The sequence below is a fragment of the Idiotropiscis lumnitzeri genome, chromosome 4 (genome assembly GCF_059441095.1).
Source record: "Idiotropiscis lumnitzeri isolate Australia: NSW breed Sydney's pygmy pipehorse chromosome 4, RoL_Ilum_1.0, whole genome shotgun sequence".
Classification (NCBI taxonomy): Eukaryota; Metazoa; Chordata; class Actinopteri; order Syngnathiformes; family Syngnathidae; genus Idiotropiscis; species Idiotropiscis lumnitzeri.
This window is the reverse complement of record NC_142394.1, coordinates 24,735,965-24,750,907: the sequence shown is the minus strand read 5'-3', so window position 1 is coordinate 24,750,907 and position 14,943 is coordinate 24,735,965. Positions and strand designations below refer to the sequence as shown.

At 45.6% G+C, this 14,943-nt stretch overlaps 3 protein-coding genes across 4 annotated transcripts; all 3 read left to right on the top strand.

The window, feature by feature from the left end:
• Positions 1–226: 226 nt before the first annotated feature.
• cyld3 (cylindromatosis (turban tumor syndrome) 3) lies at positions 227–5,580 on the top strand. Its single transcript, XM_088294251.1, has 17 exons — positions 227–336; positions 573–764; positions 855–969; positions 1,034–1,191; positions 1,256–1,747; positions 1,823–1,928; positions 2,041–2,489; positions 2,617–2,782; positions 2,857–2,998; positions 3,078–3,203; positions 3,406–3,497; positions 3,580–3,643; positions 3,829–4,015; positions 4,084–4,192; positions 4,682–4,800; positions 4,876–5,083; positions 5,158–5,580. The coding sequence occupies exons 2-17, from the start codon at positions 594–596 to the stop codon at positions 5,340–5,342; spliced, it is 2,889 nt and encodes a 962-aa protein (XP_088150377.1). The 5' UTR covers positions 227–336; positions 573–593; the 3' UTR covers positions 5,343–5,580.
• A 17-nt stretch (positions 5,581–5,597) lies between these two features.
• On the top strand, positions 5,598–8,349 carry emc4 (ER membrane protein complex subunit 4). 2 transcript variants are annotated; one of them, XM_088294252.1, is made up of 6 exons: positions 5,598–5,755; positions 6,320–6,453; positions 7,142–7,256; positions 7,327–7,480; positions 7,578–7,738; positions 7,916–8,349. In XM_088294252.1, exons 2-6 carry the CDS (start codon positions 6,350–6,352, stop codon positions 7,949–7,951), a joined length of 570 nt encoding a protein of 189 aa, XP_088150378.1. In that variant the 5' UTR covers positions 5,598–5,755; positions 6,320–6,349; the 3' UTR covers positions 7,952–8,349. The 2 variants fall into 2 exon arrangements, with proteins under 2 accessions (XP_088150378.1, XP_088150380.1); XM_088294254.1 differs by having other exon boundaries at positions 5,650–5,755; positions 6,323–6,453.
• A 761-nt stretch (positions 8,350–9,110) lies between these two features.
• On the top strand, positions 9,111–14,936 carry lpcat4 (lysophosphatidylcholine acyltransferase 4). Its single transcript, XM_088295153.1, has 13 exons — positions 9,111–9,589; positions 9,825–10,188; positions 10,856–10,968; positions 11,036–11,096; positions 11,289–11,347; positions 11,762–11,796; positions 11,869–11,923; positions 11,986–12,068; positions 12,929–13,054; positions 13,157–13,307; positions 13,396–13,488; positions 14,097–14,232; positions 14,400–14,936. Exons 1-13 carry the CDS (start codon positions 9,494–9,496, stop codon positions 14,561–14,563), a joined length of 1,536 nt encoding a protein of 511 aa, XP_088151279.1. The 5' UTR covers positions 9,111–9,493; the 3' UTR covers positions 14,564–14,936.
• The last annotated feature ends 7 nt before the right edge of the window (positions 14,937–14,943 follow it).

Sequence of the window (14,943 nt, the reverse complement as noted above, 5' to 3'; positions counted from 1 at the left end):
TTGGTGCATCTCAATTTAATTTCAGAAATGAAAGTGAACTCATTTAAAATGCCTATTAATTTCAAGGAGACAAAAACTATTATTTATTTTTCAATAAACAATATCGGTGAGTATAAATGACAGTTACGTGCCAATATTTTGGCACACACTGTAAATGTACTATAACGTCGTTTTATAAAGGAAGCCTACAAAAATACGCCCATGTTTGACCTGATTGGCTGCGGAACTTTTCCGTCTTTTCATTGGTTGGAACTGCTGTCAGTCAACGTGCTTCCGGCTTTACCGTTCGGTTTGTTATGAGAGTTCCTTACTTCTGACTGATTGACATTTTAGTTGGTAAGTTTTTCGACCAGGCTTTTTTTCCCCCTACGAAAACTTCTGACTGTTTTCAAATTAGGAATGTGTCGCCTTGGTAATACTTGTCAAAAGCAAGCTTCAACTAAATCTGAAAGATGATTGGCAAAATGTAAACCTTTATCTTCTTGCGCGGTGTCACTGAGTCTAACCGTCATAAAAAATATCATTAAAAAAAAAAAATCAGATTTGAAAGCTCTCTTTTCTGTGTCGACCAGCTGCGAGTAACTACACGAAACATGTCAGGAGCCCATGACCTAAGAAGGAAAGAACGCCCCCCGAAAATATTCTTGCTGTCGACCGAACAACATGTCCCGGACCCTTCGGAAGGTACCATCGTGCTGCCGCGGGGGTCCATGTGCTCCGACAGACAATCAAGTAGGAGTAGAGCCGACTTTCTATATGTCAAGGTAGCAGTGAGCTCCATTTTTAAAAACACAACGACTTTATTCCTTAGTACTTTGGGTGTGATCATGTCAAATGGGTGTGGTTCTCCTCAGATGCTGGAACTTGGCATCATTGTACAATTGGACAGAAAGGTTCTACTTGAAGTCCCAACTGACTGTGTTGGGCTGCTGGAGCCCGTGATCCAAGATGCTCGGCTGGAACTACTACGTAAGTTCTGAATGTACAACAGAACAATTCAACGGGAGCCTTCCTTGATTTGTTTTTTTTTCAGGCAATCGTGAGAAGCTCTACGATTTGGCTAACTTGGCCATTGGCACACCCCTGTGGGTCCAAATGGACCAAGCGGATGAGCTTGCTGAGGCTGAACTCAAATACATCGGGCCGCTGACGGCAGGGAGCAGACCTCAGTATTTTGGGGTGCAACTCAAGGTAAAGTCACTTCTGCTTATTTTTCTATTGATGATGTGGTTCAATCGTCACTCTTTGGCTGCAGGGCTCTGCGGTGGGCAAAGGCAAGGGCACCGGTGGCAATCTCTTCACCTGTCCCGACGGCTGTGCCGTCTTCTTGCCAGTCAGCCACATTAAGCTCAGACACTGGTCCAGCGGCGATGAGCCAGACTATCAAGAAAGGAAGCGCCCTCCCCGCCGCAGCAGCAGCAGCGTTCGCAACCATCACAGCGACAGTCGCCCCGCACACGTCCAACCGCCCGGCGGCGGTGCCAGACATCACGTTCATCTGCCTCTGGCCGCCATTCCTACTCAGCCTCAGTCTTCTGGCGTTTTAGCCGAGCAGCCGCCTACCGTAATGCCACGTCAGCTTCGCGGGCCTGCTGGGCCACTTCGCGGGCCTGCTGGTCCCCTGCCGTTCGATGTGGGTCAGCGGGTTAGCGTCTCCTTGGAGGGCTCGACCGTAAGCGGAGAGGTGCGCTTCTGTGGCCCGCTGCCCCGTCAATCCTCATCTTTGATTTACGTGGGCGTCTTGCTGGTGAGTTGCTTCCTGCATTCCGGGGATGTTTTATCGGTGGGCAGTGTGTTAAACGTTTGCTGTTTTATTTTTGAGGACACTCCTACGGGCAACTGGGATGGCAATTACAGAGGAGAGAAGCTCTGCCAAATTCCCTCTGCCCTGTATGGAAAACTGCTGCCTTCTTCTAAGGTGTCCCCAGGTAGCGGATCCCGATTTAGTGATTAAGTGATTTGTTTTCAATTAATGGCCTCAAATCACTCTTTGTTTCTTGTTGAGCTGTTAGCAAAACTTACTGTTGTTATCGACCGCAGAGTCCCAGCATCACGCCATCCTTCCCGCCCAAGTCCTCAAATCCATCACAAAAAACTCCCCACCAGCCGCCAAACCTGCCCCTGCGTTGACGCCCACCTCTACCTCCAAAGTGGCTCTTTTGCCGCCCACCATAAAACCCTTCAAACCCATTCCTCCTCCCCCACCACCTCCGAAGCCGTTCCACGATCCCCTGCCACCGCCCCCGCCTCCGCCGCCACAGCCGCCGCCCAAACCCGCTGATCTGACGGTGGTGCAGCACACCAACGGCACGCATGCCCCGCCCTCGCCACCCGGCTCGCCGGACACGGACCGGGGTGTGAGCGTGGACGACTGTGATGACCTGGAGGAGGGCTCCATGGTGGAAGTGAACGACCCGCCGCTTTACGGTGTGATCCGCTGGATTGGACGCATCGAGGGAATTTACGAGCCGGTGGCGGGCATCGAGCTGGTAAATTGACCCCGCTCGTTACCTCCTGCGGCCTCGTGCTCCTTTCAGATTGAGAACACTTGATTTGTACAAGTTGACAACATAGTCAAAGTAAGGGAAAATGTGTCGCTTCAAACTGCCCACGCAGGAGCAGGAGGTCTCGGCAGGATCCGACGGCACGTACCTTGGCGAGCGCCACTTCCGCTGCCCGCCCAACAAGGGGCTCTTCGTCAAGCTCAGTAACTGTCGGCGAGATTCCAGATTCCCCGCTCCGGAAGCACGCGTCAATCAAGTAGAGCGCTGCAACTCCATTGGTAAAGAGATTGCGTCGTGCACGTGTGTTAACCAGGTGAGTTTAAGCGGTCATATTTTGGTTCTGGCTGAGCAGCTTTTGCCGAGTGGGACAGCGAGCGGGTGGAGGATGACACTCTTCCCGCCGAAGGGGACGAAGCCAAGGAACTGTACCAGGGCTGGAAGAAAGGCATCCAGGGTCACCTCAACTCCTGCTACCTGGATGCCACGCTGTTCAGGTGCCGTGCTGACTAAGATCCCGCGTTCAGCGACGCCTCTATCGAGGCGCTCGGTCTCACTCCGTCTCGCCATCCGCAGCCTCTTCTCCTGCTGCAGCTCGGCAGACTGGCTACTGTTTTGGCCCTCGGACGGCACGCAAGTGGACCCGAGCTCCGGTAAAGCTCAGGACCTTCTACGCTGCGACATCGTCAACCCGTTACGCAGGTGCGCCTGTCACTTGACCTTGGTCTGATCTTTCTCCCGTACATGTCATTTGACCAAGGAAGAGTAATGGGTGGTAATGGTCTTCAATGAGTCTTCATCACTCCCGCCATAGTTTCAGTTCAGTCGAAAAAGATGTGACCTGAGGTAAATTGTTATATAATATGAACTCAGACATTTTCCATGAGGCCTGTCCGTTTTGTAGGTACGGCTACGTGTGCGCCAGTAAAACCATGGCCTTGAGGCGACTGTTGGAGGCGGCCAACCAAGACGCAGGTTTCACCACCCAAGAGAAAGGTATGTGAGCGAGATTGCCGTGCACTTTCTGTTTGTGCGCCAGGAATGCCGCCACGCCGCTCCACCTTTCACGTCTGCCCAGATCCGGAGGAGTTCCTCAACAAGCTCTTCCTGCTCCTCCGTGTCGAGCCGCTCCTCAGGATCAGGTGGTGCCACACCTCCTTGCGCCTCACGATTTCACCCCATTATTATTATAATCGTGTTTCAGCATACACCAACAATCTTAATCTTGCTTTTTTTTTTTTTTTTTATGATTTCTGCTGTGACAATTTAATTACCCCCACAAGATGACTGAATGACATTTGTGTCTTCTTCCTTCTACCCCCTTTAGATCGTTGTCTCAAAAGCCGCAAGAGTGTCACCTGTACCAGCTCTTCCCGCCTCACGTTCCTCGTTCGCCCTCCCCTGCGGACGCTTCCGTTTTGCTCCCCTCGCCGCTGTTCAGCCCCATGAGGGTGGCCAGCGTCCAGACCTTGCTGGAGTCCTCCTTCCTCCACGCCGGACTCAAGTTAGCAGAGGTAAGTGGAGGCACGGCACGGCGTCACATCTGGTAAAATCCTTCTATTGTATTTGACCCTTGCCACAGGCTCCGTCCTGCCTCCTTCTGCTCATGCCCCGCTTTGGGAAGGACTTCAAGATGTTTGACATCATCTTGCCCACCCTCACGTTGGACATCACAGACCTGCTGGATGACAGTAACTGACAATTGTTGCCAATGCTCAGTAGGGTTAAAAATGATGCGGAAATTTCCAAATTTGAAACTATTCAGGAAATTAAAAAAAAAGAAAAAGTCATACACTTGATTATTGCACTTCAAATGATAGAGGCAGAGTTTTGCAACACTTCTCAGACAGATTAGAGTTCATATATTTGGTCTCAACCTGTTTTCAACCCTTTCAAGTACTTAAAAATGCCTAAAAATAACAAAACAGTTTATTAAAAAAAACTATTAAATTGACCATATTTATTCATTTTTGACGACTAAATTCAAGTTTCCCATTCAGAGTCATCATTCAATTCTGTGAATTCCTAGTTTGTACCCCTTAATTCCCATAGAAAAGGTTTCTTTCAAAATATAGCTAATTTTGCAACCCTAATATTTGACCACAATGTCATATTTTTATGGCATCATGTTCCTTTGTATTAGGATATAATGTACATGTCGTGTGTGCACATTCATTTAGCTTTGAGGCAGTGCAGCATCTGTCAGTCTTTAGCCCAATGGGAGTGCACGGAGTGTTACGAAGATGGAGACATCACACCAGGACACCTCAAACAATACTGCAAGACCTGCAACACTCAGGTACGTGGACCGGGCCCCGAAGCCTGCCGCTGACCACAACGCATCTCGCGAGTCAGTGCTCATGTTTCTCGTCAGGTTCACAGTCACAGGAAGCGGACGTCTCACTGCCCGCTGGAGATCGTCGTCCCCGAAGGGGTGTGGAACGCCCATCTTGACTGCGCTCGCCAGCAGATGTCTCTGTTCGCCGTGACGTGCATCGAGACCAGCCATTACGTCAGCTTCGTCAAACACGGGCCGCTGCCCTCCGATTGGCTCTTCTTTGACAGCATGGCCGATCGTCAAGGTGAGACGCAAAGTTGCGGGTCATTACGTTAAAAAGCCCTGCCAGCCGAATCAACCGGCCAGATTTTTGTCCAGGAGGTGAGAACGGCTTCAACGTCCCCCTGGTGAGGCCGTGTCCCGAGGTAGGCTGCTACCTCAGCCTGTCGGAGGAGGAGCTCGGCAGGGTGGACCCCGTCTCCCTTCCGGAGCGCGCTCGCCGGCTGCTGTGTGACTCTTACATGTGTTTGTACCACAGCCCTGAGCTCAGCCTGTACAAGTGACAAGTACACCTCTTGCAACTATGTTGTCATTAACTTCTCAAGTCATGACCCTGATGTAAAAAACAGGTAACATGTTACAATGACGATTGCACTGCCGTTTTATGATTTGTGACGTCATGGTTCACTGTCTTGAATGTTTGCACTAAGATAGCCATGATATACAAACTTGAATTCTTCATCGGTTGATTTATTATCTGGCGGAAATGACAAAGGATCAAACGTGTAATAAAAGCCAAATTAATTTAACTCATTTGATGTGGACAATGTAGTAATTCTTCCAAAAGGCCACAAGGGGACACTGTGACTCTTTGCGCAACAAACTCGTCATTGCGATGCCGGAAGCAGCGAAGAAGAGTGGACTCCTGTCATCGTCCAAAAAGAACCACTAGCATCGCTTTGGACTCTTTCTCAAGGTAAATGCAGAATTTAAGTGGCATTGAAAGGCTCTGGTTACAAAGTCGGGCTGTTGTAATATACCGCTGCTTCACTCGAGGGACCATGCTTGTTTTTGCTTTCTCCAGGTAGCATGCTAGCAGCTCTTGCTAATTGAGGCTACAGCGCCATTCTGACACAAGCAAAATGATTAAAAGGTTATCGTATCCGGGGAGTGTTGCCAAATTATCAAAAATTCATCTGATCTGGCGAGCAATATTTAAATGTCGCCCCAAAATGTAATAATGCAGGTGAATGAAATGATGCAGGTGACCTTTTATCGTGACGTCACGCTTACTTCCGGATTGGCAGAAGACGAGCTCTCTTCACCACGCGTAAACCTTCTCAAAATACGCCAGGATGCCAAAATTCAGACTTGGATTCTATACCTGCATAAAGTATCTCAATACCACGGCAAAACCCGAAAACATCAGTAAAAGCCTTGGAGTCGTAGATGATAAAACATAGAATTTCAAATATGTTGTGTTTTTTATCTATTCAAAATGTCAACAATGATTTCTGTTTGTGTGCGTTTTTAACTTTAGCAGGCCATTCTCGCAGTCCATTTCGTTGCCATGGCATCTCCGCGGGGACAGGGAGGGGGAATTCTGTCCACTCGAGGAGGAGCTGGTTCCAGGAGGATGAAGTGGGCTCTGGAACTGAGTTTAGGCAACACTAGGTAAATCTAAAACAGATGTAACGAGTTCAGTGTGTGGAAAATACGCAAGTAATTGACGACCCTCTAGATATTTACAATTGCCTGTAGATGCCACAAGATGGCAGCAAGAACCAAGGGATTATGAGTATATTATTCATATTTACCCTGAGCAGTATACTGAATCAATTCAAGATAAACAGATTTGTTCCATAAACAAGTCGCTTTCCCTGCCAATATTGAGTTCAGTTGATTTATTCAGTATTGAGGAAGAATATGTGTATTTTTTTATATAATAGTTAAGGTTTGTTTCTTTACATGTTTTAAAATCCAGATTAATTTCAAAGGAGTTCCACTGAGAGAGTTTTTTTTGTTTTGGGAGTTTGAAGTTGCTGGGTTGAAACCAGTTTTCAATGCACCAAGCGTGCGTTGGATTACACTGAAATCTAATTGCAGGTTTCACAGTACTAGAATTAAACAGAATTTGTTATCTATGTACATATTAATTAAACTGCGTTAAACTGACAAGGAAAATAACAGTGGTTCTGAAACAGATCCTAGACATTCAGATATTATTCAGTTGTAATAAACAGCCTAAAGGATGAACTGTGTTGTTAGTTTGAATGTAGAATTATTTATATATTCTTTTGCGGGTGAACACTATTAAGTTTGACTTGCTACTTGAGATGACAGTGGTGCCGCTTTGCTCCAGGTGTCGTAGTGACCGTCAGGCCGGTCAGGGAGATGTCGTTTATCCCATCGGATATTCAGAGAAGCCCGTTCCCGACACCAGCATCCAGGAGACTGACAAGAACCTGGTGGAGAAGGTGAGTCCGGTGAGGAGCCATACGTTTTACGTCGGTGAATTGTTGACAGTGCCTCCTCCTGTCTTGACAGCGATGCTGGGATGTGGCGCTGGGCCCTCTAAAACAGATCCCCATGAACCTGTTCATCATGTACATGTCAGGGAACACCATCTCCATCTTTCCCATCATGATGGTGTGCATGATGGCTTGGAGGCCCATACAGGCTCTGATGTCTATGTCAGCCAGTGAGTGCGTCGCCTTGCGGGAGACAGCGGCCTCTCCACAGTGGGACCTGATTTAACTTTTCATCCTCAACTTGGCTTCCTCTCGTTTCTTGAACAGCCTTCAAGCTGTTGGAGAGCTCCAGTCAGCAGTGGCTTCAGGGGCTGGTCTACCTGGTGGGAAACCTGCTGGGGTCGGCGTTGGCCATCTACAAGTGTCAATCGATGGGGCTGCTGCCCACGCACTCGTCCGATTGGCTGGCTTTCATTGAGCCTCCTCAGGTAGCATATCAGACGTCACTTATAATGTTGCAAATCGTCGTACAGTGATACCTTCACTTGAATGAATCAATTAAGTTTGAAGACTAGAAAATGCAACAAAAAATCCACTCAAATGTCTGCATTTCATTATTAAGATTGAGTGAGTAATTAAATTGCTGCAAACGTGTGTTCCCTCAGAGGTTGGAGATGATGGGCGGAGGGATGGTGTTGTGAAGTGGGTGGCGCACACACCCATCAGGCAACTATTTCCGGCTTCTGTCAGAGCAGCCGAGAAGACCCCGGAACAGGATGGAGGATTTGACGCGCTATCGGTGGCTGGCGTTTTTGCCAATGTGATGCTTTGTTTTGCCTTGTTTTGTTTCATTTTGGACAGACGCATTGTTGGCTAGCAGTTGTATTTTTTTTTTTTTTTGTACCCTCTGCATGTTTCATGGAACGACTTTGATTATCTGACCTGTTTTGGTTTTTTTTTATTCAGTATGATCATGTTCTTAAAACTGTTATTACTCTTCATTTGCTTCCTCTTAGAACACCAGCCAGCAACGTGTAACTAACCTCTTTAATTTATACCCTTTATGCCCGCTTGAAATAAATCATTAATTTCAAAAGAATTTGACAGTGCAGAGACATGTCTTTTGGTTTACATTTTCGGTTTCAAAAACTGCAGCAAGAAAAACTATGAAAACAAGCTAGGAAAAAAAAAACTACAAATGTGCACAAACATTAAAATAGAATGTCAAGCAAATATTTTCATGATGGAACTTAACAGATGGACCTGAAACAAGGCAAAACAACATCAAAGTTAACTAGGTAAAATGTGCAAAAGCTTCATTTTGAAAAAAAAAATCAATACAAACTTATTTTTATATTCTTTAGGCTCTGTTGACAGTTAATTGCTCTGCTCATGCAATGGATGATTCCATCTTACTGTGCATGCGCAGACTTGTTTCAGATTGACGTTAGCGATTCGCAAAACAAACTTGTTGGTGACAGGGAAGCAAATTTTCATTTTTTTTATTTTCATGACCAGAACTACCAATGTTTCACGGTGCCACGAATAGGGCTGTGCAATTAATCAAAATTCAATTACCATTTTTACACTCTACGATTACAAAATTGGCATAATCAAAAAAAGATTACATACAGTATATATATATATATATATATACTCTGAACTGGGAATTTCTAAAATAATCGTGATTATTTTTTTCATAATCGAGTAGCCCTTAAGTGCTCGTAACCGATAGCAGCCAGACGCTCTTTGCCAGCAGTAGCTGAAATGGTTAACATAAATATAAAATGCCGATTAATTAATAATTGATTCCACTAAAAGTGTTGTGATGAATTACTTGTTTGATAAAAAAAAAAAAACTTCGAGATGGATTTGAGAGACGTTCAGTAAAATCGAGATTTATTTTTTCCAACTCACTATTCTTGTTGAGGGCAAACTTGAACGACAAAAATCTTCGTTTGCAGTACCCGGATTTGGCGGGCCCCAATTAAGTCCCCCAGACCGGTCCGACCACCCGAGTGGCAGGATAGAGGAGTGGCGTGTCACGATATGGCAACCCACGTCCGCTGATTCGTCACTTATACGGCAGCATAATCACATACTCTTCCCTACCTTACCTTACTGCACACGTGCAGCTGTCAGTATGTTCCCTTAGCTCGTTCTACAAGTTCTCTTCCGCTTCAGTTTGTGTTGGCTTGAGTTTTTTTTTTTTTTTTTTGGCGAGGGGCTTTGCTGTCGTCACCATGGAGAAGTTGGAGCGTCGCATCCACAAGTCCCCGAATGAGTCCAAAAATGCGTTTTTTCACGAGGTGACAATGAGCAGGTTCCAAAGAATCCGGGTAAGAAATTTTCGCGAACTTGCCCCCACGTGTGACTGAGGCTGCGTGTTTGTGTTTTGGAAAAAGGTGCATGCCCGACAACTTCACCTGAGCAAGATGGCTCCTATGTTGGAGGAATGCTGTTTCTTTACTGTCATATTTTATGTACAAATATTGACATGTCCTCCTTTTGTCAATGTGCCCCAAAATGTGGATTGGAGTTCTAAAGTTAAATTTGCCTTTGTTCTATCCCAAGGGTCTGATCCTAGGAAGCTTTCTGTTTCCGGTTCGGCTGGTCCTGGTGATCTTGTTCTTCCTCCTCATGTGGCCTCTGGCCCGCCTTCGCCTTGCCGGCCTGTCGGCGGAAGACCGCGCCCGACCTGTGGCGGGCTGGCGCCGCTGGCTCTTCCATTACGGCGTCTGGTTCCTGAGCCGGGCCGTCTTCTTCTCCCTGGGCTTCGTGTGGGTCCGGGTCAAAGGTCGGCAGGCTGACCTAAAGGAAGCTCCCGTGCTGGTGGTGGCGCCGCACAGCACCTTTCTGGACATGGTGGTTTTGTGTACCACCCAGCTGCCCACCGTGGTGTCCCGCTCAGAGAACACCAGCCTGCCCGTCATCGGAGGTGAGCAAGAGTCGATGGATGACGTGTGAATGAAAGTACGCACCACTGTTTCCACCCCAAATTCCCACATTTGTGCGACCTATAACCTTTACAACTCAAATAAAAAAAAAAAAACAATTAAATCACGTGCTTGCTCAAGCGTGCACACCCTTTAATGAGTGAAAGGCGGCTGCGTTCATAATTAACCGACACATTCAAACTCATGCTCAGTGCGACTCCGTAGAACTACCGTTTCAAATGCTTCTGATTAAGTCACGATAAAGCTCAGAAGTTCTTGTAAGCTTTTCCTGACATCCTATTTCCTTCTGAGCAGAAGTTTTTGTGCTCCACACTGGCCTGAAAGTTCAAGCTTGGTTTCAGTGGACGAAAACGAAACCAAATTTTACACGACCGCAGATGTGTGCCGATTCTCCTTTAACATGAGTTTGAATGTGATTGTTTCATTCAGTACACCGCTACATCCCCAATTTCAGAGTATGTGTACACTTCTGCACTTTAGTTTTACATACCGTGCTTGAAAAAGATAACCCCCCCTCAAAAAAATCCACTGAGTTGTACAAATTACAACTCACAAAGTTTAGACAAATGTTATTGTCGTCTCAATTTTCTGGCATTTGACTTTTTCTATCTTGTTGCATGCGTGTTGTTGAACTGCTTTTTGCGTTAGCGCTCCTGGAGTTCAACCAGTCGGTGCTGGTGAGCAGGAGCGACCCGGATTCCAGGAAGAAGGCTGTTGCCCAACTCACAGAACGAATCACCTCCAACGGTTCCTGGCCTCAGGTGAGACGCAACTTTTATTCAAACCTACGGCCACCTATAAAGTCTCGTGTGTGTGTGCCTTGACCAGATGATGATGTTTCCCGAGGGTACCACCACAAACGGCACAGCTCTGATCAAGTTCAAACCCGGTGAGGAGGGTCGGCGCGAGACATTAGAGTCAGTCAGTCAGCCGGGACGATCCAGTCCTGATGCAGTGCTCGAGGCTTTCTTCTGGAATGATTGGCATGAGGAGGGAAAAGGGCGCAGTGTTTGCCTTAACGTTTAGTCATTTCATTTCTCTCCTCTGACGAGTTTCTCCTTCATTGCTCGCTTACCGGCAGGTGCGTTTCTATGCGGAGTCCCGGTCCAACCGGTTCTGTTGCGCTACCCCAACAAATTGGTGAGTGGAGATTGGTTCGTCTAGCGCACACACACACACACCCACACATGCATCGGAAATTACAATTAATGATGGCTTTTTATTTAATGTCTTGAAAAGTGGTTTATGAGAGTTTTATTTTTAGTGGGGGGGTGAGGGCGAGATCCATTGTGTATTTTGCATAGCTAGTTTAGCCACATAAATATTACGACAGTGCTCGATACTCCCCAGAAATGATTATTGGCTGACCTCGTGTGTGTAAATGCTGATGTCATCGTAGCACAGGTGAATTTGAAATGCAATTGGTTGAATGGAAAATTATATTTGAACTTGCATGAGCCAGATTGGACGAAAAATGGATCATGAATTAAAGTGCAAATTTTTGTTTTGAATGTTTTTTTTGTTGTTTTTTTTCAAAATGTTTTTGTGCATCAGGATACGGTCCGCTGGACGTACAAAGGGGCAACGTGGTGAGTTCTTACCCGGCTCGTGCCACCCGGGGTTCTTCGTGCGGACGCTAACGTTTGTCGTCCGTCTAACAGGGTCGAGGCGCTGTGGCATACTGCCTCCCAACTCTACACCAACGTGACTGTGGAGGTGCGAGTGTGTGTCTGTGTGTATCCGTTTTCTGTTTGGTTTAACAAAATGTTGTGCTTCAGTTCCTGCCCGTTTACAAACCCTCGCCGGAGGAGAGGAATGACCCCATCCTGTATTCGGACAATGTGCAGAAGCTCATGGCAAAGTAATTATTTTTGTGGAGGATTTTTTTTAAACGTTTCAGGGGATTTGATTAATTTGGATTGGATTGCAGTGGTTGAAAATTGGTGTTCTAGGGAATGCTGTGATTAGAGCCAATTTGGCAAATGATATTTATTTGTAACCCTTTAACCCGTTACACGCTTCTATCATTAGTCTGTAACTATTTTTCCTGCTTCTAATAGCTGATTGAAATATGAATGTCGGTTGAAATAATGAAGCCTTACTGGTGGTCCGAAGTTTCTCCTTTTAATTCCTTTTGTCTCGTACACGAACCGCTTACACCGTAAGAGCTAGAAAATAAACAAACATGACGCCATGAGTTATAATTAACTCTATACATGCAAAGTGCAATTAATTAAATGCATATTCTAATCACAAACATAAATCTGTAGACAGATAAACACAACTATTCACCTTGTTGCCACTTTCAACCGGGCTAAGTGTCTTTAAATGATCAATTTTGTCGTCTGTGAATCCCTTTTTTTTTTTCTTTCTTCCGAATCGTCTTGATACGCGCTGTAAATCACCATCTATTCAGTCGTTATCCACTTCCGTGTTCCTTCAAAGTAAAACTTCCGCCCAACAGGAAGTCAAAAGAAAAGTCTGGTATTGCAGAAAATTTCGCTAATAGGCCCATATTCCTTTACAGTTTGTATATCAGATTTGATTTTTAATCCTAGTTTTCTGTGTTATTTGGAATTTAAGACAGTTGTCAACAACGGGAGGGGAAATGCCTCTTGTGGCCTTTTTTACACTCCATGCTGTCGTTGTACATTTGGTGTCATTTTGACAGTAGAAGGAGTGCACATGGAAAGTCAAACATGTTCCGGTGCTGTGTTTCAGAGCCCTGGGCATCCCGGCTACAGATTACGTGATGGACGGTGGCGTGCCTGTCCGAAAAGTGGGCCGTCTCTCTCTACCGTTGCTGTCACCCGGAAGGGGAACGCTGACTCTGCTATACAAGGCCGGGTAGGAGATTGTCTATTTAGGACATGTCGTGTTTGGAAAAATCCATCCAACCGTTATCCAAACCGCTTCTCCTCGCGATCAACCGTAATTGGGGTGCATCAGCCTGCGAGCAAGTGAAGTGGAAGCCGCGCTGGACAGAATGATTGACAGGTGTCAGTCGGGATCCCCGCTAGTCGGAGCCGAAGATCTCGCCGCCCTTCTGGGACTCGCCGACCCGCAGACGGCGGCGAGCGTCTGCGGACTCTACACCGAGGTACGCCAAGGATGTTTCTTGTGGCCTCGTCTCTGTGACGTGATGTCCATTAGCTTAGCATCTTCTGCTCTGTTTTGTCGTTTTTCAGGAAAAAGTGGTGGACTTGAGACGGATCTATGTGAACGTGGCCGCGCTCTCTGGACTGGTTGACATCAAGTCACTCCTGCACGCGGCCTTCAATGTAACTACTTCACAACATTTATAGTATGCTTTGTTCCAACTAGTAAGATAATTCAGTGCTCTAGTAGACCAACTGTGTCTTATTAGTAACATTTCTTTCCACCACTTGTGGTTTCCTCGAATACATGACACTAATGAGGCAAAACTACACCGGTTACGTTGACAACTGCATTCCACAAATTACATGAAATTGTTCAACTTCTACAACTTCACAACTAACATGTAGTTGTCCTACTAGTGTTGAAAAAAATGTCATACAGTCGTAGAAAAAAAATCCATGTAAGTCAGTTGTTCCACTAGTGCACTGAATTGTCTTCCAAGTGAGGACAGAGTGACACGAATATAAAGTGCACCAATATTCATCAAAAAGTCAATGTAATAAGTATGTAAGCATATTCTTTTCATTTTCCCTTCCAATACTTGAACCAAAAAGCGTCGCTGGGCAGGACACGCTCAAGTCACCTACAAAATAGCAGGCAATTTAATAACTTTACGTTACGGCATACATCATCTGGGAGAAGTTACTCCGCAAAGAAAAATATGTGGATGTGGAATAAGTGCTATAAACTGACGTTTAGTTTGACCGATGAATGCCCTTTGACCTTACAGTTGTTTGATGAAGATGGGGCAGGAAGTCTGAGTGTCGAAGAGCTGTCTGGCCTGATGGGGGCGCTGCTGGGAATACATCAACAGCACATTGCACAGCTCTACCCTGAGATCTCCAGTGGTGGCCGGTTAAGTCAAGGTAACTTATGACCAAAGGTGGCAAAAACACTTTTGCAGATACTTATCCTAAATATAATCAAATTATATCGTTCCTCAAGTGGTTTATTTATTTATTTTTGCTATTGTTGTCTGAACCAGGTCACATATCTTGTTAATGATAATGGTATTTTGCCACTCGCTCCTCAGATGACCTTGTGCGAGCAATGATGAGCCACCCGACCTATCAGAAAGTGGTGAACGAGCATCTGCAGCCCAACCTGGCTGCACTTCACCAGTCCGACCAGGCGACACGTCCGTTGCTGGTCAACAATAACGGAAACATGCTCAACGGCAACAAAAAAGTTATTTGAAGGTTCCTTTATGCTGTATATTTTGTTTTTTTATTTAATTGCGGACTTTGTTTTACTTTGACGCAAAGAGACACTTTAGACAAATAATTCTAACTAAACATTGTATTGTTACATTTTTTTGTATGTGTGTGTTCACAACTGTGCCTTCACCTTAAATGTTGTTTTATCTGTGAATATTTTAAATGGGCAATATGTGCAAAAAAAAGTATTGGAAATATATTTTTATATGAATAGCTTCATGTTTTATTGAAATGCTGTTTTCTTTGCTCACATGTTTACCGTTCGTTCTACTGTATTTAGTTTACGATTTAAAATTGTATTTTCTAGTGCTGGGAGAATAAAAGGGGCGTTTGAATCAAAATAAAATTTTTTACAAAAAT